General features: G+C 42.5%; 1 protein-coding gene across 1 annotated transcript in view; it reads right to left on the minus strand.

The window, feature by feature from the left end:
* Positions 1–15,109, minus strand: part of HK1 (hexokinase 1) — a 70,139-nt gene extending 55,030 nt beyond the window's left edge. Inside the window, exon 1 of the mRNA XM_039546978.1 lies at positions 14,779–15,109. Within this exon, the coding sequence (XP_039402912.1) occupies positions 14,779–14,841 (63 nt within the window). The 5' untranslated portion in view covers positions 14,842–15,109. The remainder of the gene's footprint in view (positions 1–14,778) is intronic.
* Positions 15,110–18,862: the final 3,753 nt, after the last annotated feature.

Raw genomic sequence — 18,862 nt, forward strand, 5'->3', positions numbered from 1 at the left:
AAAAAGAAAAAGAAAAGAACACAGTAACTGACATACCAAATTAGAGCAGAGGCACATCTACCCTAGCATCCTTTCTCAGGTTTAAAACTAGGTGAAACTCCCTTCCTCCCCCCTCAGCAAAATAAGTTAATACACTTGGTTGTAGTGATGGTAATCAGCTTATGCCCTGAAGCATGGGACTTGTTTATCATCATTAGCCTAGCTTAAGGACAAGCAGTAGTTTACAGCAAAGAGGCTCTAATTTCATTATGAAAAGGTTTCACTGCAATTTAGGCCCCATAAATACTGGGCTGGGTAAACAATGGGGACCAAAGGAGAAAGATCTGTGAAAAAGAGACTTAAATGTGTGGAAAATACTTTGAGATCCTTGGATAGGAGGCTGTGAACCTGAGGCTATGTCTACACTACGCACTGTTTAGCGACACAGCTGTGCTGCTACAGCCATGCCACTAAAAGGTGTGCAGTGTAGCCACTGTTCGTCAGCGGGAGAGACCTCTCCCACCGACAAAAAACTTTCCCCCTCAATGAGCGGCAGTAGCTTTGTCAGCAAAACGCTGTTCTCACCGGCGCTTTTCGTCAGTAACACTTTAGTTGTTCAAGTGGGAGGTGTTTTTTTTCACACCTCTGAACGACAAAAGTTCAGGTTCCAGTGTAAATAAAGTCTATGAGCACCTTTTATGCCCACTGGCAACATACAGTTGATTTTGTCAAACAGGCTCTCTAAGCAAGTTTTTTTTAAGAAAAGGACAGGTTGAGTTTTGTTTCACATGTTTTCTCCTTCCACATTAAAAATATTTACTCATGTACATCAATACTAGAAGTCTGGGCCACTGTAACTGGTGTTAAAATGTGAATTTCCAAATTTGTTTTGTATGTGGGCAGTAGTAGCCCTGGCAGAAAAACTTCAGTTTTCTTGAGATGACATTGCAGATTTGAAGGACATACAAGTGATCTTTCTCTCAAAAGGATCTGGCAAAACTAATTTCTTTGCAACTATCAGCAGCTGAAGCCTGCCTTTTACCCTTCCCCTAAATCAAATCAATATTAATTGTGCCTTATTTCACTTAAATAGACTTGAATTGTTTTAAGGGAAAGCCCCCAGTATGTGGTTTCAAAGTCACAATAGGCACCATTGAGACTGAAATTAAAATGTTCTGTTGACTAGCAAACCTTGCTGTCATTCTGTATATAGAATGGAAAAGGACTACTCAGTGTTACTGCCATATGTTAATATACATAAACTTAATTAGCATTGTGATGGCCAAATGCATTCCCTCATGCTTCCTTTTAAATAAACCACCCCATCATGCCCCCAGGAGCTGCCTAATATTTGGGAACCTAGCCTTCACAATGCTGTAGTGAGGGTGTGTGCGTGTGTCTCTGGGTGGATGTCTGACTGCAAGACTTGGGAGGGATTGTTTCTGCAGATACTGTAAATACAAGTACCATTTTAATAAAGCATGCACAATACCAAAAAAAAAAAAAGGTATCTCATAAGAACTGGTGATATGCTAGTCATGAATTTCATTGCCTGATGTATGTATGGGTTGTGTATAAAGAATTATGTATGTGTACTGGAAATAAGTTCTTAAAATATGTTTTAGAGGCAGTAGATAAACGAGCCTGCCTCAGACAAGGGAATGTGGATTTATTTGTCTGCATGGCTTGACTACAAGCTAAGGACAAGTAAAATTACACATAAGGTAAACAAAGCAATCAAGCTAACAAGCAGCAGAGGAAACAGCTTGATGAGCACACTGGAGGGGGTTGGCAGGGGGGAGACACCAGATTCTGAATTTTCAGGAGGTTTTCCTGGCTCTTGAGACAAAGACAATGGATTTTGAAAAAGCAGCAAAGAATCCTGTGGCACCTTATAGACTAACAGACGTTTTGCAACATGAGCTTTCGTGGGTGAATACCCACTTCTTCGGATGGATTTTGAGAAATCTAAGGGGAGCAAAAAGACAGACATTCTAGTTATCCAGCACCTGTGGGAGGGAAAGGAGGCAGTACCCTCTGATTCCGTGAACACTAGATCCTCTTGTATGGAGGGCTAGAGATGCAGGTAGCTTGATGCAAGCGAGAAATCATTTTAGGCAAAGACATAGCTTGCTAAAATTAAGTTGTAGGCACCAGAAAGTGTGTTATTTTTGTATTGTTTGTAATTCTTTCCTATCGTCTTAATTCTTCCTTGGTATCACTTAAATCTGTTTCTTTATTAATAAGTTTATTCTTGTTTTATTACAAAGCTAGCCCAGTGCAGGGATTTCAGCCAAACTAACAGACTGGTGTGTGCTCTGGCTCTTTGGAGGTAGAAAACTTAATTTCTGTGAGTGCTCAGTGAGAGGGAGCGGACACAGCATAGAGACATCCCTGGAGAACTCAGGAATTGGGGCTCACTTATGCAAGGCACAGTTAGGACTGGCAGAGTCTACTGGTCTGTCTCCAGCAAAGCACTCTTATTAAGGTAAAAAGAACAGGAGTACTTGTGGCACCTTAGAGACTTGTGGCACTGTAGCCCACAAAAGCTTATGCTGAAATAAATTTGTTAGTCTCTAAGGTGCCACAAGTACTCTTGTTCTTTTTGCAGACACAGACTAACACAGCTGCTACTCTGAAACTTATTAAGGTAGTGAGGTAACAGTGGCTTGCAGATCTGGTTCCCAGAGCAGAGTGTCACAAAGGCATTTAAATACGTTATGTAGTAGCAGCAGTTCCAAAAACCTTTGGAATCTGAATTCTTCATAATCTTGTGGAGCATAGCTCAGAATGAATCAAGGGTACACAGGGCCAGCTCTAGGTTGTTTGCCGCCCCAAGCAAAAAACATTTTGGCTGCCCCCCACCCCAGCCCTGGGTTCTCACACACACCCCCACTAGTGCCCTCCCCCACCCGCATTCCCTGCCTCCCCAGCAGTGGGCTCTCCCCCCGACCCCACCCACACCCCCTGCCGTCCCAGCCCTGGGCTCCCCTCAACCAGGGCTGACTCCGCCCGCTCTCCCCTCGCCTCCAGCCAGTCCAGCGCTGGCAGGGTCGGGGTAAGCAGCGGGGCTCCTGGGCCGCGCCTCAGCCCAGGGTCCCTCCAGTTAGGGCTCCCGCCTCCAGGATTGGCCGGGACCTAGGAGGGCAGAGTGGGGGACTGCCCCAGCAGAGGGCTGAGGAGCCGGGGCAGGGTAGCCCCAGAGGGAGTGGAGCCCCGGAAAGCAGGACATGGGCCCTGCATGGCAGCGCTCCACCATCTATGACCCCACTGCTGCTGCTGCTGCTTCTGGTCGCCCTGCCGCACCTGCAGGCGGCTCCGTGTGCCCCACGGGGCAACCCCCAGCCTGAGTGTCCCCCGCTCGGAGCCTGCCCAGCCCAACCACAATGTGCGGGCGCTGCTCCCCGCGGCACAAACTGCAGTGGCCCCAGGGAGCCCCCCGCACAGCTGCTGCCAGGGCCAGCTCTAGGCTTTTGCCGCCCGAAGCAAAAAAAAAGATGGACGGAATGCCACCCCTGAAAATGTGCCACCCCAAGCAGGTGCTTGGTTTGCTGGTGCCTAGAGCCAGCCCCGAGGGTACGGTATAAACTACTCTCCAATTCACCAGAGTATCTACCCCAGAAGCCACAGGACTGTAGACTCTATTATACACATTTTGCAGAAGGTTGACCTGACGTAGCAGAGTTGTTAAGAGCCCGTTGTAGACAAGGTTAGAAGGCTCAAACGGATCATTACTGATTTGGTTAACATTTACAAAAACAACATGGAGAAAATCTTGCAAGATCACTGATCACATCCAAACTATAACCATAGTATATGTCCAGTCTGGTTTTGAATCCAGAATGGAACCAAAACCACTGGGACACATTTAGAACTATGGAAACAAACCCAATACCAAAGAGGTACACAGATTTGAATTCAAGATTCCAGATTTGGATCATTTCTAGATTCAGGTATGTGCTGCTTCTCTGAATACAAATATCAGTGTTTTAAAATTATTCTGCACAGAAATGTTAATGAATAACTCTCTCTGCTTTGCTGCTTCTTATTAAAATATTCTCCCTCGTCCACAAAAGCACCTGCCTCAAAGACATGACATAAATCCCCAACAGGCTTCAAATTAATTCTTTTACAATTCAGCAATTACAATATTAAGATGAGCAAGAAAATAATCAAAAGAACTATTCAATAGCTTATTTGATCAGAAAATAGCCAGTGAGCAGAGTCCTCATTTCTCTGATTCTCTCCCAAGAAAAAATGAAGTAGTGCAGTAAACTACAGTAGCATTCAAGGCAGTGATAACTGACAGAGACAAAGTCACAATTTTTGCATATCCACACAATAAGGAATACAAGCATTTCAACATAATAGACCCAATTTTACCCTCAGTCTACAACATCTGCACACACAACTGCTGGAAGGATAGAATCCACTGTCCAGCATGCAGCACTATATGGGCTTCTGCTCCCATCTGCTATGCCAAAGATATTATTTGTACAAACATTCCCCAGAGCAAGAGATGTCAGGAGACAACAGCTACTAAGACAGCTAGACAAACTGTCAGCATTTGCCATGTGATCCCAAGACAAAATGTGTGTAGCATCAAAAAGCAACACATTCAAACTTCTGTGGGAACCACAAAGGAGCCAGTCTGGCTAAGCTTCATCCACCCTGCAAGACTCGGGGTTACAAAACTTCCTGGCCACATCTGCACACAGCTATGAGCTGGCATTGCCAAACAGCAACAGAAACAGCTGTAATTATTAATGAAACCACCTGGATTAATCTGAAGAGGCAAGGAAAGCTCATTCCCAAATTATTTAACTCTTTGGACTGTTGATGAACTGAAAGTTTAGGATAAAAATCTCCCTTTTTAACATCTATTCTCTTCTTAGTGGTTGGGGGAATTTATTTCCTGTATATATTATCCTCTCATATTTAGTGCCTTTCATCACAAAGGATCCAAAAATGTTTTTATACACATTTATTGTATATTATATAAAAGCATAAGAACACATCTAATATGTGGAGGCAATATGATCAATTAATTTCATGGATCTGCAGGTTATCACGCACCCTCTGACTGACTCATCTGCTCTTGCTCACTAATCCACGTCTCCAGAATTTATTCGAGCATTCTAATCCTTGAGCAACTTCAAAGAGCCACATCCCCACACACCCCTCTAAAATTACCCCAGCCCAAGGCCGGGGGTAACTCAGCCCGGGGTTATTGCCAGCTTTTTGGTACACAAAAATGTCTGTTTTACAGTTCGTTGTTTCACAACCCTAGTTAGTTAGAAATAGGAAATTATACCACTGGAAAGAGGTGAGAGTTCCAGCTTCCCCTGACGCCCAGCACTGTTTTGTTCACAATATTACACAAATCCTCTTCATCTTCAAAGAGAATAACAGCAGCAGTGATGCTTCAGAGAAACAATTCAACCTTCAGAGATCTGGTTAAAAGACATCTGTGTCCCATTCCTGTTTACCATCAGCTTCTACTCTAGCACAGTTTACTGTCTGGCTTGTACATATTGGCCTAGAAATTCATCAGCCTGAAGCAACACTTTCCACATCACATGGCCTCTTTTACCCTCTGTACTAAGCATAGCTTACTATATGGTCCAGAGCATTAAAATGCAACCCATGTACCTGACAATCAATGTGCCTGCAGTGGCAAACACATGTCAGACACATGAGGTTCCTTTGTCAAGACTCTCTCCTTTAATCTTGTATATAATTAGGTAATATTAATATCTATTGTTCAAAAGCACGACTTTGATTACCACACCAGCACCATAATGTACTCTCACACATCATATATACATATGAACATACACCCACACACTAAACAACAGTTTAAGGCAGAAAGTGATGAAGAGTACTATTCTCCAGCTTAAGGAGAATATAGCTAGTCAGAACGTAATTAGGGCCCAAAATACAATTTGGCCAGGAAACCAATCCCAATGCAATTACTCTTGCAAAAAGTATTTCAATCACAAGCGATCAAAATCTCAATTTGACATCTCAACCGCAGATGGCACATGTGACAGAACAAGGCACCCTAACATAATGACCAAGCATTCATGTAACAGTGCTCTGAACTACTGAACCACCAAAAACATTTCCTGTAGCACCTTAGATTTCTCTTGCACTGACCAGGACTAATCATAATTTAGCTTGCCAGATCTCACTTGGTCTCATCTTAAATTGATAGGGCTGCATCCTAATCCCTCTGCATCAAAGTTAGATTGAACCCTTTTTATTATCAATCCTTGAATGTTGTAAAGCATTTAATATGAAGCTTATCAGAAGTGGAAAGTTATCCAAAGATAAATTGGAAAAAAAATTAGACAGCAATTACAAGAAATAATACCACATAGTAGCCCATAAGTGGCAGATTATATTAATTTATCCAGGGTTCTACCTAAACACTAGCCATCTGATCTTGAAATCATCTGTCTGAATCCAGCCCATATCAGTAGTGGGTGGATGCTGTTACAATCTCACGTTCGGAACACTGGAATGAGTTGGTGCTCAGTCCCACTCCTAGTGGAGGAGTATCCTCATCACAGAAACCACCACAGATGGCGCTCTCGTGGGCAGTTTCAATAAACAGACCAAGAAATCATTGATTCTGGAGACTGCTCAAGACTGTCTCTCCAGAACAGCTGAGGCATAATGGTGAAAGGGTGAGGAGCCCTGCCCTGCTGCTAACCATGCCACAGGTTTTCTGAGAATAAACAGAAGGCATCAGTCTCCAGCACTCAGCCATATGCAAGAGGCCTGATGTACTGTCTTTTTAAAGTGAAGAGGGGGGGACACTAATTAAGGCTGTACCGTCATCAGACTACACTGTCATTCTGAGTCTTGACTGTCCATAATCTCCTTGCTCATGTAATGATCTAACTGGCTGTTAGATACTTTATAATATCTTGTCATGCATCTAAAATAAACTCTGTAGACGCTCCACCTCCTGCCTCCCATTTACAATAACGTGTTGAAGGCTAAAGAAGTGATCCACCAACACTGTTTACATGAACTTTAGCAAGGGTGTTCCAAGACAGGAAATCAAGACCGAACTAGCCTGAGCTGACAACGTACCATTGCTAGGACAATGTACCATTGCTACATAAAGCTAAACAAACACCATGTACAGTAAAAGGTGGATATTTTTCTCATTCTGAAAAATCAATGGCAACTTTTCCTGCAGTTACACAATTAGGGTAGGGATCTTGGGAGTACACAGAGATGCACACTGAGATCCATGGAAAAATCTCACTTCAAAACAGATCGCTCCAATGCATTCCACTTCTAACAAACCAGCCAGCTCTCTTTGTTGAAGGAAAATGATTACAGTCATTCTACCAAGTATAAGGGTGTGGCGGGAGAGGAAGGAGACGGGCACTGCTTTCTTGAATTCATTCCCCTTACGGGGCTACTAATTAAGCAGGAACTACAAGAAAAATCACTACAAACAATACAAACTCTCCATTTTCTGGTTAAGTATCAAGTATTAAGTAGCTCATGCACAATATCCAGTTAAGGGACACTTTGGAAAATGTTTTCTGAGAGGCCACAATTAGGAAAGTGGCACTTTGCTGAATAGGAGGTTTAATAAGGTGTTCCCAGCCAGACCTCATCTGGAAACTATTTAGACCTTCTCTAGACTGGCGATGAAGCAACCTGGGTGGAATTAGGAGGCAGGAGCACAGGCAGGGCCAGCTGCAGGGACAAACATTAAGGGCGGCACCAAATGAACACCTGGGGAGGTGCTGGTCTGATTTTAGTTTGTTTGGGCTGGGAGTTTTTTGTTGGCTTTTTGGGTTTTGTAGCTCAGCTGTTGGGGAAACACCAAAAATGTTTTCCGCCCTGAGTTGCAAAACACTGAGGACCAGCCTTGAGCTCAGGTTGCAGAAGAGTTTGGAGAAGGCATCGGCAAGCCAATCTGTATGCACATGGCTTGACAGCTAACTGAAGCTGCGGCATCTCTGTAAATAGCTCTCTCATTAAAGAGCCTGTTTAGTTTTACAAGTGCGGCATCCTCTCATTATTGCCCAACATACAATACTTGAAACAGGATTTGCCCAGATTACACACCCATTGGTGCAGCTGCCTGGCACAATCCCTAGTGCATACAGGCAAAGCCTGTACTTGCACCAGTGGAGCTTATCCTGATTTCAAGCAGGGAAGACCTTCTGTGAAGATCTGGCTGCTGCCTGGGCACACTGGGAGATAGTTCTGAGGAACTTATAGGGAAGGGAAGAGAAGTAGCCTTCCAAAGGGTTTGCAGTTAGTTTTGAAGTGAATGGCTGCACTGATGCAAAACAGCAGAATTTGTCCCTTTATCAACAGCTGGCATGTCCTGAAAAATGCCATAATTCATGATAGTGTAAACCTGGAGCCCTACAAAAGACTTAATAGTTTCTGTTTGATTTCAAAAGTATATTAACTATTTTTTTAAATGGAGGGTGCTATAAACAAAATAGTATACATGTAATTTTTCTTGACTAAAACATGTAATGCTGATTCATTTTCATACATTAGAAAAGACTTCTTGAATTCCAAGAACTGAAACAATCATGCAGTGGATTTGTAGATAAATATAACTAATTGTAAGTGCTCACATTTCTACGTAAACACCTACTCAGCTACTAAGGACCAATAACTGCCCTTAGATGCACGTCTAGTTTGCAATGACACTAATGGGAGTCTCATGCATACCCACAGACAGAGAGAGGCCTCCTTCTTATAAAGATTTCCAAAAATCATTAGCACCTATTTTAGTCACACAGTCCTTATAGGGAAGTTATTAACTTATGCATACACTCCTACCATACAGTTGATCATGCAGCATGCTCATTTAAATGTGAGGAATATTCATCAGGAGTAAAAAATGCATTAATAAAAATAGTTTAAACATTGCAAGACTTCCCTTTTCAATTACATATTGCTTCAGTTTGTATCTCCTATACAGCAGTGATTCTGGGTAGTTAATTCTATTAATTTTATTATATCCAAACTATTGCCATTTACATCATACTGCCTGCATTTTTAAGGCGTTTTTTCTTTTTTATTTCATTATCTATTTTGAGATTTTGTCAGGCACCCAATGAGTAAAAATTAATAGCTCCTTGACTAGATAGAAAATTGGCAAAATCTTAAACATCACACATAGATTTACAAATGCAGTGGTAAGCTAATAGAAAACAAAAGTACTCAGCCTTTTGAAAGATCAGGCCCTGATCCCGCAAAGACTTATATACCTGCTGAACTTTCTGTACTGTGAGCTGTTACACTAAAGTCAATGAGAATGATCACAAAGTTGTTTGCAGTGTTGTTGTGGCCCCAGGATATTACAGAGACAAGATGGATGGGGTAATATCTTTTATTGGACTTAGGGTTGCCAACTTGCTAATTGCACAAAACCAAACAGTCCTGCCCCTCCCCTTCCCCAAGGCTCCGCCCCTATCCTGCCCCGTCTCTGAGGCCCCGCCCCCACTCACTCCAGCCCCTCTCCCTCTATCACTTGTTTTCCCTCACCCTCTTCACTGGGTTGCGGTGGGGGGTGAGGGCTCCAGCTGGGCAGCGCTTACTTCAGGCAGCTCCCGGTCGGCAGCACAGCAGGGCTAAGGCAGGCTCCCTGCCTGCCCTGGCTCCGTGCTGCTCCCATAAGTGGCTGGCATGTCCGGCCCCTAGGCAGAGACGCGGGCAGGTGGCTCTGCACAGTATGCACTGCCCACACCCACTGGCACCGCCCCCGCAGCTCCCACTGGCCACAGTTCCTGGCCAATGGGAGCTTCAGAGCCGGCGCTCGGGGTGGGTCCAGTGCGCGGAGCCTCCCTGGCCTCTGTGCCTGGGGGCTTCAGGGACATGTCGCTGCTTCCAGGAGCTGTGCGCAGCCAGGGCAGGCAGGGAGCCTGCATTAGCCTGGCTGTGCTGCCGACTGGACTTCACTGCTGACTGGGGCCGTCAGGGTCCCTCTTTGACCGGGCATTCCAGTCAAAAACTGGACGCCTGGCAACCCTAATTGGACTGCCTTCTGTTACTGAAAGAGAGATGCTTTCGAGCGACACTCTCTCCACACTTTCATCAACAGAATGTGGTCCAATCAAATATATTACTTCACCCCTCTGGTCTCTCACAGTACATAAGATCATAAGAACATAAGAACAGCCATACTGGGTCAGACCAAGGGTCCATCAAGCCCAGTATCCTGTCCTCTGACAGTGGCCAATAACCGGTACCCCAAAAGGAATGAACAGACTGGTTATCATCAAGTGATCCATGCCTTGTCACCCAATCCCAGCTTCTGGCAAACAGAGGCTAGGGGCACCATTCCTGCCCATCCTGGCTAATAGCCATTCATGGACCTATCGTCCATGAATCTATCTAGCTCTCTTTTGAGCCCTTTATAGTACTGGCCTTCACAATACCCTCTGGCAAGGAGTTCCAGAGGTTGACAGTGCGTTGCGTGAAAAAATACTTTCTTGTGTTTGTTTTAAACCTATTAGTTTCATTTGGTGGCCCCTTGTTCTTGTATTATGAGCAGGAGTAAATAATACTTCCTTATTTACTTTCTCTATACCACTCATGATTTTATAGACCTCTATCATCAGTCACCTCCTTAGTCACCTCTTTTCCAAGCTGAAAAGTCCTAGTCTTATTAATCTCTCCTCACACAGAAACTGTTCTATACTCCTAATCATTTTTGTTGCCCTTTTCTGAACCTTTTATGCTTAATTCTTTGCAGGATCAGGTCTTAATCAGCATATGTGCACAGAGACAAACTTGCCATACCTATCCTAAAATTTTGCCCTAGAACTGCCACCAGAGCTGCTATCAGCAAAAGGCTCGTCAATACCAATTATAATGAAAAAGTGAGTTTTCAAATTCATTTCAGTTTATCCCACAGGGAACAAAACTATATGCATCTTATATACCTATTAATGCTACTGTATACTTTTAGCTTGGTTTACATATTGGACTTGCATGAGATCATATACTGACACATGATTTTATATGGAAGTGGCTCCTTTTTCATATATTACAGCCCCACAAATTTTGTTCACATATAACATACTATTTCTGCCCATGAAACACACACTATGTACTTTCCACATCATGGTGATTCCTAACTTTAAAATTTTCCAGACACTGTACTAAGCAAAAATTAGTGGAGCTCTCCTTCAAGGGCCTGTCTTAAACAAAGAAAAACAAATTTTATATCTATATTCAAGTTAAGCTGGGCCTGGAGGCGGTATTCTTAACTCATTATAGCTAGGTATTCCACATGTCTCAGAACCATATCATCTCCATACTATATCTAGCCACAATGAACCGCACTATGCAAAGGTAATTGCTATAGTACAGATCCTTAAAGTTACTGACTCTGAGGAAACTGGTTAACTACCAGGGGAATGACACTAGAGTACTGCCTGTATTACGTGACCACAAAGATTCTGTGGAGGAGGGAAAATTTCTATGCTCTGTATCTCAGTGACATGTGGAACTCAGGCTGAACAAGTTCCAGCTTACTTTGTCCCTTCTTTGCTGATAATCCTTCCTTATCCTCCATGCCCTATGGTGGCATTCTCAGTGTGACTCACCACCTGCACTACCGGCTGTCACCTAAACCTAAGGCCAAGAACTAGTGCAGAGGAGACTCAGATTAACAGTTCGGGCCTGCATTCAGTGTTAGAACGATATGGATGTGGAGCAGTAAAAAGTTATAGGGGACGCAGGTAATAGAGGAGTGGTGAGTGAGGGGTGGAAACAAATCAGTCTGTAGTGGAATAAAAGAGACCTCCCCCTTTTGGGGAGGAGAAAGCACAGCTAGGAGGGAGCTGAAAATGAGAAATGAATGCAAGTATTCGTCTGTGCAATATACTAGGGATAAGTACAATTGTACCACTATCACGGGTCAACATAGTGCATAGTTCACCTTCCACTATTTTCAGGCTCAGAACAGGGCTAGAATTCTGATCCATCCAGCACCCTCATAAACCTTCCAAAACTGATTATTTATTTATTTATTTTTAAAAGGAGGCTGGGAGGGGGGGGGTTGTTCTTAGCTTCAATATCAATAGATTCTGAGTAGGGTGCACATATACAAATATTTTACTTATATGCTTAGATTTGTGTGCAATCTAAATGGGATTTTAATTTATAAAATAGCTATCTATATTTCTAAAAAACCCCATCACAATGGTTTCTAGTACAGTCAAATAAAATTATGTTTCTCACTGTAACAAAATTTACAAACACACTGTCTATATTTTTATAACAATATCTGTGAGACAACACCATAAAACTTCCCCTATATCAGCATGCATCATAACAAGCATTTCAGATGCAGTAAATGTAAAGCTTGTGACATCTTGTGTACGAACCACCTCCACGTGGTCGTGATTTTTTTGTTTATATTGGATTGTTAAATATAACAATAAATATATAATATAGATTATGCTTTACTCAGGCATGTTAATCTGGAGCAGTAAGTGGTGTGTAAAAGTGTTTCAAGAAAACAAATATACATGTCACACAGATTCAGGTAATAGAAAAATTCTGTGAGAAGGCAGATCCAGGATCTTCCTCCAGACTAAACAGTTATTCCTAATCCTCTACTTCCTACAGGGATTTTTGATTGGGGAAAACCCAATGGAATAAACAAGAGACCTAAAACTGCAAGAAGCAACTTTTAAAAATAAAGCACATTCTTAGACCCTGTCTAACTGGGTTTTCTGTCCAAGTTTGCAGTTTTTGTTGGGAGTTTTTTATTCTCTTTTATTGTGGGAAGAGGGGGAATAGCTTTTTGATGGTTTTGTTTTTTGCTCACTGGTGTAGTTACCTGTAACTACACAGGAGAAAACCCCAGCATGGATGTGATACACCAGTGTAAGATGTGGCATGCACCAGTGTGACTCATCTTGGCTAGTTACTGGGGTAAATTGCAGAAATGCAGTGCATCTTTGCTGATCATTTACACCAATGTAGCAACATCAATCTAGTCACACAGGTGCAAATTTCCCTAGTCTAAACAGACAAACTCAGATATTACTACAAAAATGCACATTTGCAACATTAACAGAAAAGGACACAGCCACATTATTCAAAGCTTTACAAAAAATCTTACATGCACCTTTAATAACATTCCTCTCTCCGTCTCCCCATTTCTCCCCTCAAATCCACATAATATGGACAAATGTGGCACAGAAAGGGTCAGTGGAATCTTCCAGGGTAGGGCATCTGTTTGTGAAAGGCCACTGAGCTTCTTCAGAAAGTCAAACTTTTTTTTTTGTCCTAGTACCAAAATCTCCAGCATTGCTAACTATTCAGCTAAACTACTGTGCTTTTCCTTTTCATGTTAAATCACCACGCCCAGGCAACTAGTAGTACTCAGAAATAAGGTAATACAATCTATTTACCCAGAACTCCACACCCATTTTGTACTATGCTGTTAAACAGTAAAACCATGCAACTAACTGGCACACAACAATATTCCCCTTAGCTGCTTAAAAATCATGCTTTTTAACACAGCCTCTGTCAATTCACTATAAAAATATTACCGTTGCCCCATACATTCATAAGGCACAACATAAAATCTAAAATTGTTTGTGACTTGAATTCATTTTGAACTCACATTCTTGTAAGACACATCTGTGCAAGGACTAATAAAAAAGGAGTGGTCACCTCTATATATGCTGTTGTTTACAAAGAAATAAAAAAACATATTGAAGTGATGCAGGTGGAAGTGACTTCCTCACGGGGAAATGACTTCCTGATAATTAGAGCTCTTTTTGTTTTTAAATGAGGCTGCAATAACACACTGACAACAAAACTACATCAAATGTAGTTAAAATACCTTACAGTCATTACAAATTCTGCAGCATAAGGAAACTTTTATATTTTTTCTTTAATATTTCTGCAAAGTCTGTGTTTATAGCCTACCCCCACAATGGCGCTACACCTAGTGTGATGAAATGTTGGGCCTCCTCCTGTAAGAGGCCTAAGAACATTATTCTGATGATACTAAAAACAGAATATTTCACTTCTATATAGAGGCCCATCTCAATAAGGGACCACCTATGAGACATGAGGACACAGCATACATGTGTAAAATAACCTTAGGGGAAATTAGTGTGACCCCTATTTGTCACTTTAATAAGAATATAAATAAATTGTTTCAAATCTATGAATAAATTATCAGTCTACATTTTAAACGTTACATTCAGCTCAGTTCTTTCACTCAATTGCTAGCTAAAAAGGTTACTTTAATTAACAACAAGAAATAAGCAGGTTTTTTGGTTAGGACTCGACTTTAAAAATAAATAAGTTACAGTTAAGAGAACTTAATTTTTAAATAATAATTGGCCTGGGCCTTGAATTCCCAGTGTAATAAAACATTTGCGGTTCATTCAGTTACATATTATGAGACTGACTGACTGTATTTGTCTATTTTAGACTATTCTACAAAGGCCCTGGAGGGGCTGCTCAGTGGAGAAATGACATCTACATCCTTCTTTCAAGGACACTGCAGCATATTACTCAGCTTTTTAAGGGTTATACCTCTCAGATTTTACAAACTCAAGGCTCCACCGCTTTTCTAAAACACCCCACATGCACTAGACAAGATGATTCATTTTATTAGAGCAAATATTTCCGATTTTGCTACATTCAGCTTTTCTAACAAATATATTTTCATCAACTGGAAGCACACGACGGCCACTGACAACACAAAGACATCTTTATGGAAAATAAATCGGCCATTGGGGTGCAAATATTCGGTTTCTGACTTACCTTTTTGAGCTGATCATCCTTCAATTCTGTGAAGAAATAGGCCAGAAGCTGGGCAGCTATCATCCTGTCTGATTAAGTAAAATAATTAAACGGTTTGCTGAACACCAAAGCAGTCAGGACACAAACAACTCTCACATGAACGATTTAAAGGCTGGGGTTGTTTTGTTTTGTTTCTTTTCCTCTTCCCTTGCACGAAAAGCGTTTAAAATGCAGGAAGGCTGCTTCTTCCTCCTCTCCCCCCACCAAGCAAAAAAAGATGCAGAGGCTTTTTCCATACAGGGGATAGTGACAGAGTAAAACCTGCCCACTTCCTGCGTTGGGATTGGCTGTTACAGGAGGGCTCTGCAGCATTAGGGAAGAAACAGTCTCCTAGGCACCGTGATGGACAGTCTGTGGGCAGACAAAGAAGGTGGGCTTTCCAGCGCCCCCAAAATGCTACATCACTGCACGTTCCCCACGTACGTTACTTATTTCAAGTGCCTTGGAAACCCGTTTGTTTGGTAGTAAGAGAAGATCCAGCCAAAACTCCGGCGCCTGCTGCCACCGCGTCCTGCAAAGGGCATGGCATTTCCAGCGGGAGCAAGAGCCGGAGACATTCCTGCACTTAAAGAGCGAGTGGTTCCCGGTACTCCGGGCACATAAATAACCGGGGCTGCCGGGAAGGAGTCAGGGAAACAGACACAGCACAGGGGATTAGTGTTCGGGTTACAGGGATGCTTAAACCCCGGACAGAGCCTGTTGTTCAGCATCCCCGCGGAGTGTTTAAACTGTGACTCTTGTAACACGCCTGCTTCCCCCAAGGCGCGTTGCAGACACAGGCACGTGGGGCTCAGTGCGGGGCTCGGCTTCTGCAGTGAGCGGAAAAGAAAACTGCAGCCGCCGCCGCCGCCTTCTTCGCGGCTTGCACAGGCTGCGCCACTCGCTGTCACGTGACCCGCTGACGCTACGGCATCCCCTCCCCCTCCCCCTCTCCCTGGGCCTGGACGTAGGGAATCATTTCCATCACTACTAGGCCATATGCTGCTTTGTATGGGCCGCGGTGACAGCCTGCCCTGCCTCTAGGATTAGGGCTGCTGGGCGTGTTGGAAGATATTACATGGGATTGCTATGATACAAGTGTAATCAAATAGCAGTAAAGTCCCTAACGTGGATGTTGACCTTCCTGTGGGGTCCCCAGGCTTCACACACAAGATTTCTCAATTTCAGGGCTGTCTTCCTGCAGCCATGTAAATACAGAAAAGAAAGAAATACATAAAATAAACTATTAAAAATAAAACTACTGAAAATAGTTCACACTACAAAACCATGATCACAAAAGTGAAGTATTTTAGAATCTGCATGAAAATTACTCCAAAAGAAGTATTCTTAGCCAGTGAATGAATTTTGGCAGGTTTGCAACCATAGTTAGTCACACTTGATAGCTCCTGCAAGTCATTTGGCTAATTCTGAATAGTTGCTAAACCACATTCCTTTGCTCCCTCATTTATCAAGGCCTTGTATTCAATTCAGAGGGCAGCTACCTTCTTATACTGGACACATTTTACAATCAAGGAGAAGAATAATTACAGTTTTGTCCTAACTAGCAGTGTTAAAAATCTAGCCGATACTGTGAAACATGTAACTAAAACCTCACACTGTCTGCTCCTAATGAGTGAAGCCTTCTAGCCACTAGACAGAAATCATTTGTCAAAGATTATTTTGGGTATTTGATCAGATAGTATTTATAAATAGCACAGACCAGGCCAGCTAATGTAACCAACAAAAATCAGATATAAAGATGGCTTATGTTCTCAGGTTATTCCCAATAAAATGGAGAACACTGCAATGCAATTTCTAGAAGAATTTAAAAGATGACGTTTGCATGGCTACAATAACTTTATTTTCAAAACACAGCCAACTCTAAGGTAGAGAAGCAAGCAACCAGCATAAGAGTTTGATGTAAGAGGGAGTTTTGGTCAAGGACAGCAGGACAAACCCCTACCATTATGGAATGTGCTGTAGGATCTGTATGGACCACAGAAAGCAGACAAAACTTGGATTTGTAATGCCTCATATGACCACCACACAGTAAAATAGCACTCTACTGGCCAGATTATTCACCAGTATGCTCCAGTTTTGCACCAATCCAGTGACACAAACCAACCCTAAACTCAGTTTAACCAGACAGATAGACTGGATTTATGGCTGTTTAGGCCAGTTCTTTCCTGTTAACTTCTGCTAGCACAGCTGTGTTGGTCAGAGATGTGATGAGGTGTGACGTGACCAACATAACATGCCAGCAAAAATGCACTTTTCCAGAAGTTTATTTCACTCGGAAGGCTGAAAAAAGCTGCACCGCCCAATGACAATTTGGATCAATTTGCCAGTATAGTGTACTGATACAGCTCTCCCAGCAAATCTTTCCATATGTACACCTGGCCAGCTGTAGAGCCACTAGAATAGTGCAGAGCAGCCAGAGTGCGCAGGCAAGTCCAGCCCAATGTACCTAGCTCCAAGAATGTAGGGCTGGGATATGAAGCTGAAGCTCTTGAGAGTCTAGATATTTCAAACTTGTTGTTCAGACCTGTGTCCCAGCCCTTCAGATATTATCAATATTTTTACAACAGCACAGAAGAGGGTAATCTATTTTAAGCTTTGGGTTTTTTTATAAAATTTGCCTTGACATCAGAAGAGTAAAAGTACATGTTAAAAATGAACAGTCACAGCTATTTTTAGAAAACCTTCTTCACTTCAAAATCTCTGAAGGAGGTAGCAGGGTTTCAGCCAGTTGGAGAGTGTGCTAGAGGAAAAATAGCCACTAGAGTTAATTTTATACTCCATTGTGTTTTGACAGTTTGCTTTTCACCTACACACAAGGCAATGTAGTAGAGGCTGCTACCATGAAGGAGTTAATGCCAAAGAGTGAAAGTTGCCAAGCTGGTGGCCTAATGCCAGTACTCTGCTCCTCATGGTGATTGATTCCTAGGGCCAACTTCTTCCCTGGATTAAAGTGGCACTATTCTAAAAGTCCCTGGAAGTTGTGCCCACTTACTTAAGAGTCCTTCATTGCTGCCCCTTGTTCTGGCAGGGACTAGGGAAGCTGCTGAATTGGAAGCTCAACTTTGTTGGGAGCAGGCTGCCTTGTATTCTTCATCAATGACCAAGAAACCAATGTAAGAACAGCATAGACAGACTGAAGGGAATCCTGTAGACTAGAGTCATCAGTCAGAGACACACTGGCTGCAACACAAAGATCTGAAGATAAGGAAGCTTAAAATAAGCTGAGGGAGACTTGAGGAATATATAGCCAGGATTTCACCAAGGAAATGAACAACTGCCCTCCCATCCTGCGAGAAAGAGTGATCCTTACCCAAAAATATAATCTAAAAGGGTGATTTTCAGATGTACAAATGGAAGCTAAATATCTAATCCTCCTCCTACTCCCCTACATTGAAAGTCAATAAGAGTTAGGCATCTAACTGTCATATATGCCTTTTAAATATCTCCCCCTAAGCTATTAGAATGGTTGCAGCAACATTTAGCAAGCATCAAAAGAAAAGTCACTAAGCCGCCATTACACATGCATGCTCACAAACAAGCATTTAAATGCATGACAACTGATACCTGATTTTGTGCTCAGAGATCTTACTACACATGGAAATAAGAAGCTCACTTAAATTTATATTAGAGCAACAGCATAATATCTGGCCTTGTGGCTTGCTAGCAATATGTTGCTCAGCATGAGACAAAGATTTGGGAGCAACACTGTGACTTCTGCTATGGCTAGGGGAATTGCTGGGGCATTACAGAGGCAATGTATTCTAGTCCAAGGAAAAGAGTTGAAACTGTATCCCTCTTCATCACTGTCTGCAGGCTGATTTTCCAAAGCAGTATTGCTAGTCGGGTCCTGCTCTGCAAGGCAAAGCAGAGCTGCCTTTGGTGGCCTAGATGCCATCATTGACCAGACAGGAAAGAAAATGAGAAGAAAACAAACTTATTTCTCATTGTTCACTATCTAGTGGAGGTCATTATGTAAATAACCCAAAATACTGGCCACTGATAGAACAGCAATATGCAACAAAAGGGCTATAGGAGGGGACATCAT

This window comes from Mauremys reevesii, linkage group 7 (genome assembly GCF_016161935.1).
Source record: "Mauremys reevesii isolate NIE-2019 linkage group 7, ASM1616193v1, whole genome shotgun sequence".
Classification (NCBI taxonomy): domain Eukaryota; kingdom Metazoa; phylum Chordata; order Testudines; family Geoemydidae; genus Mauremys; species Mauremys reevesii.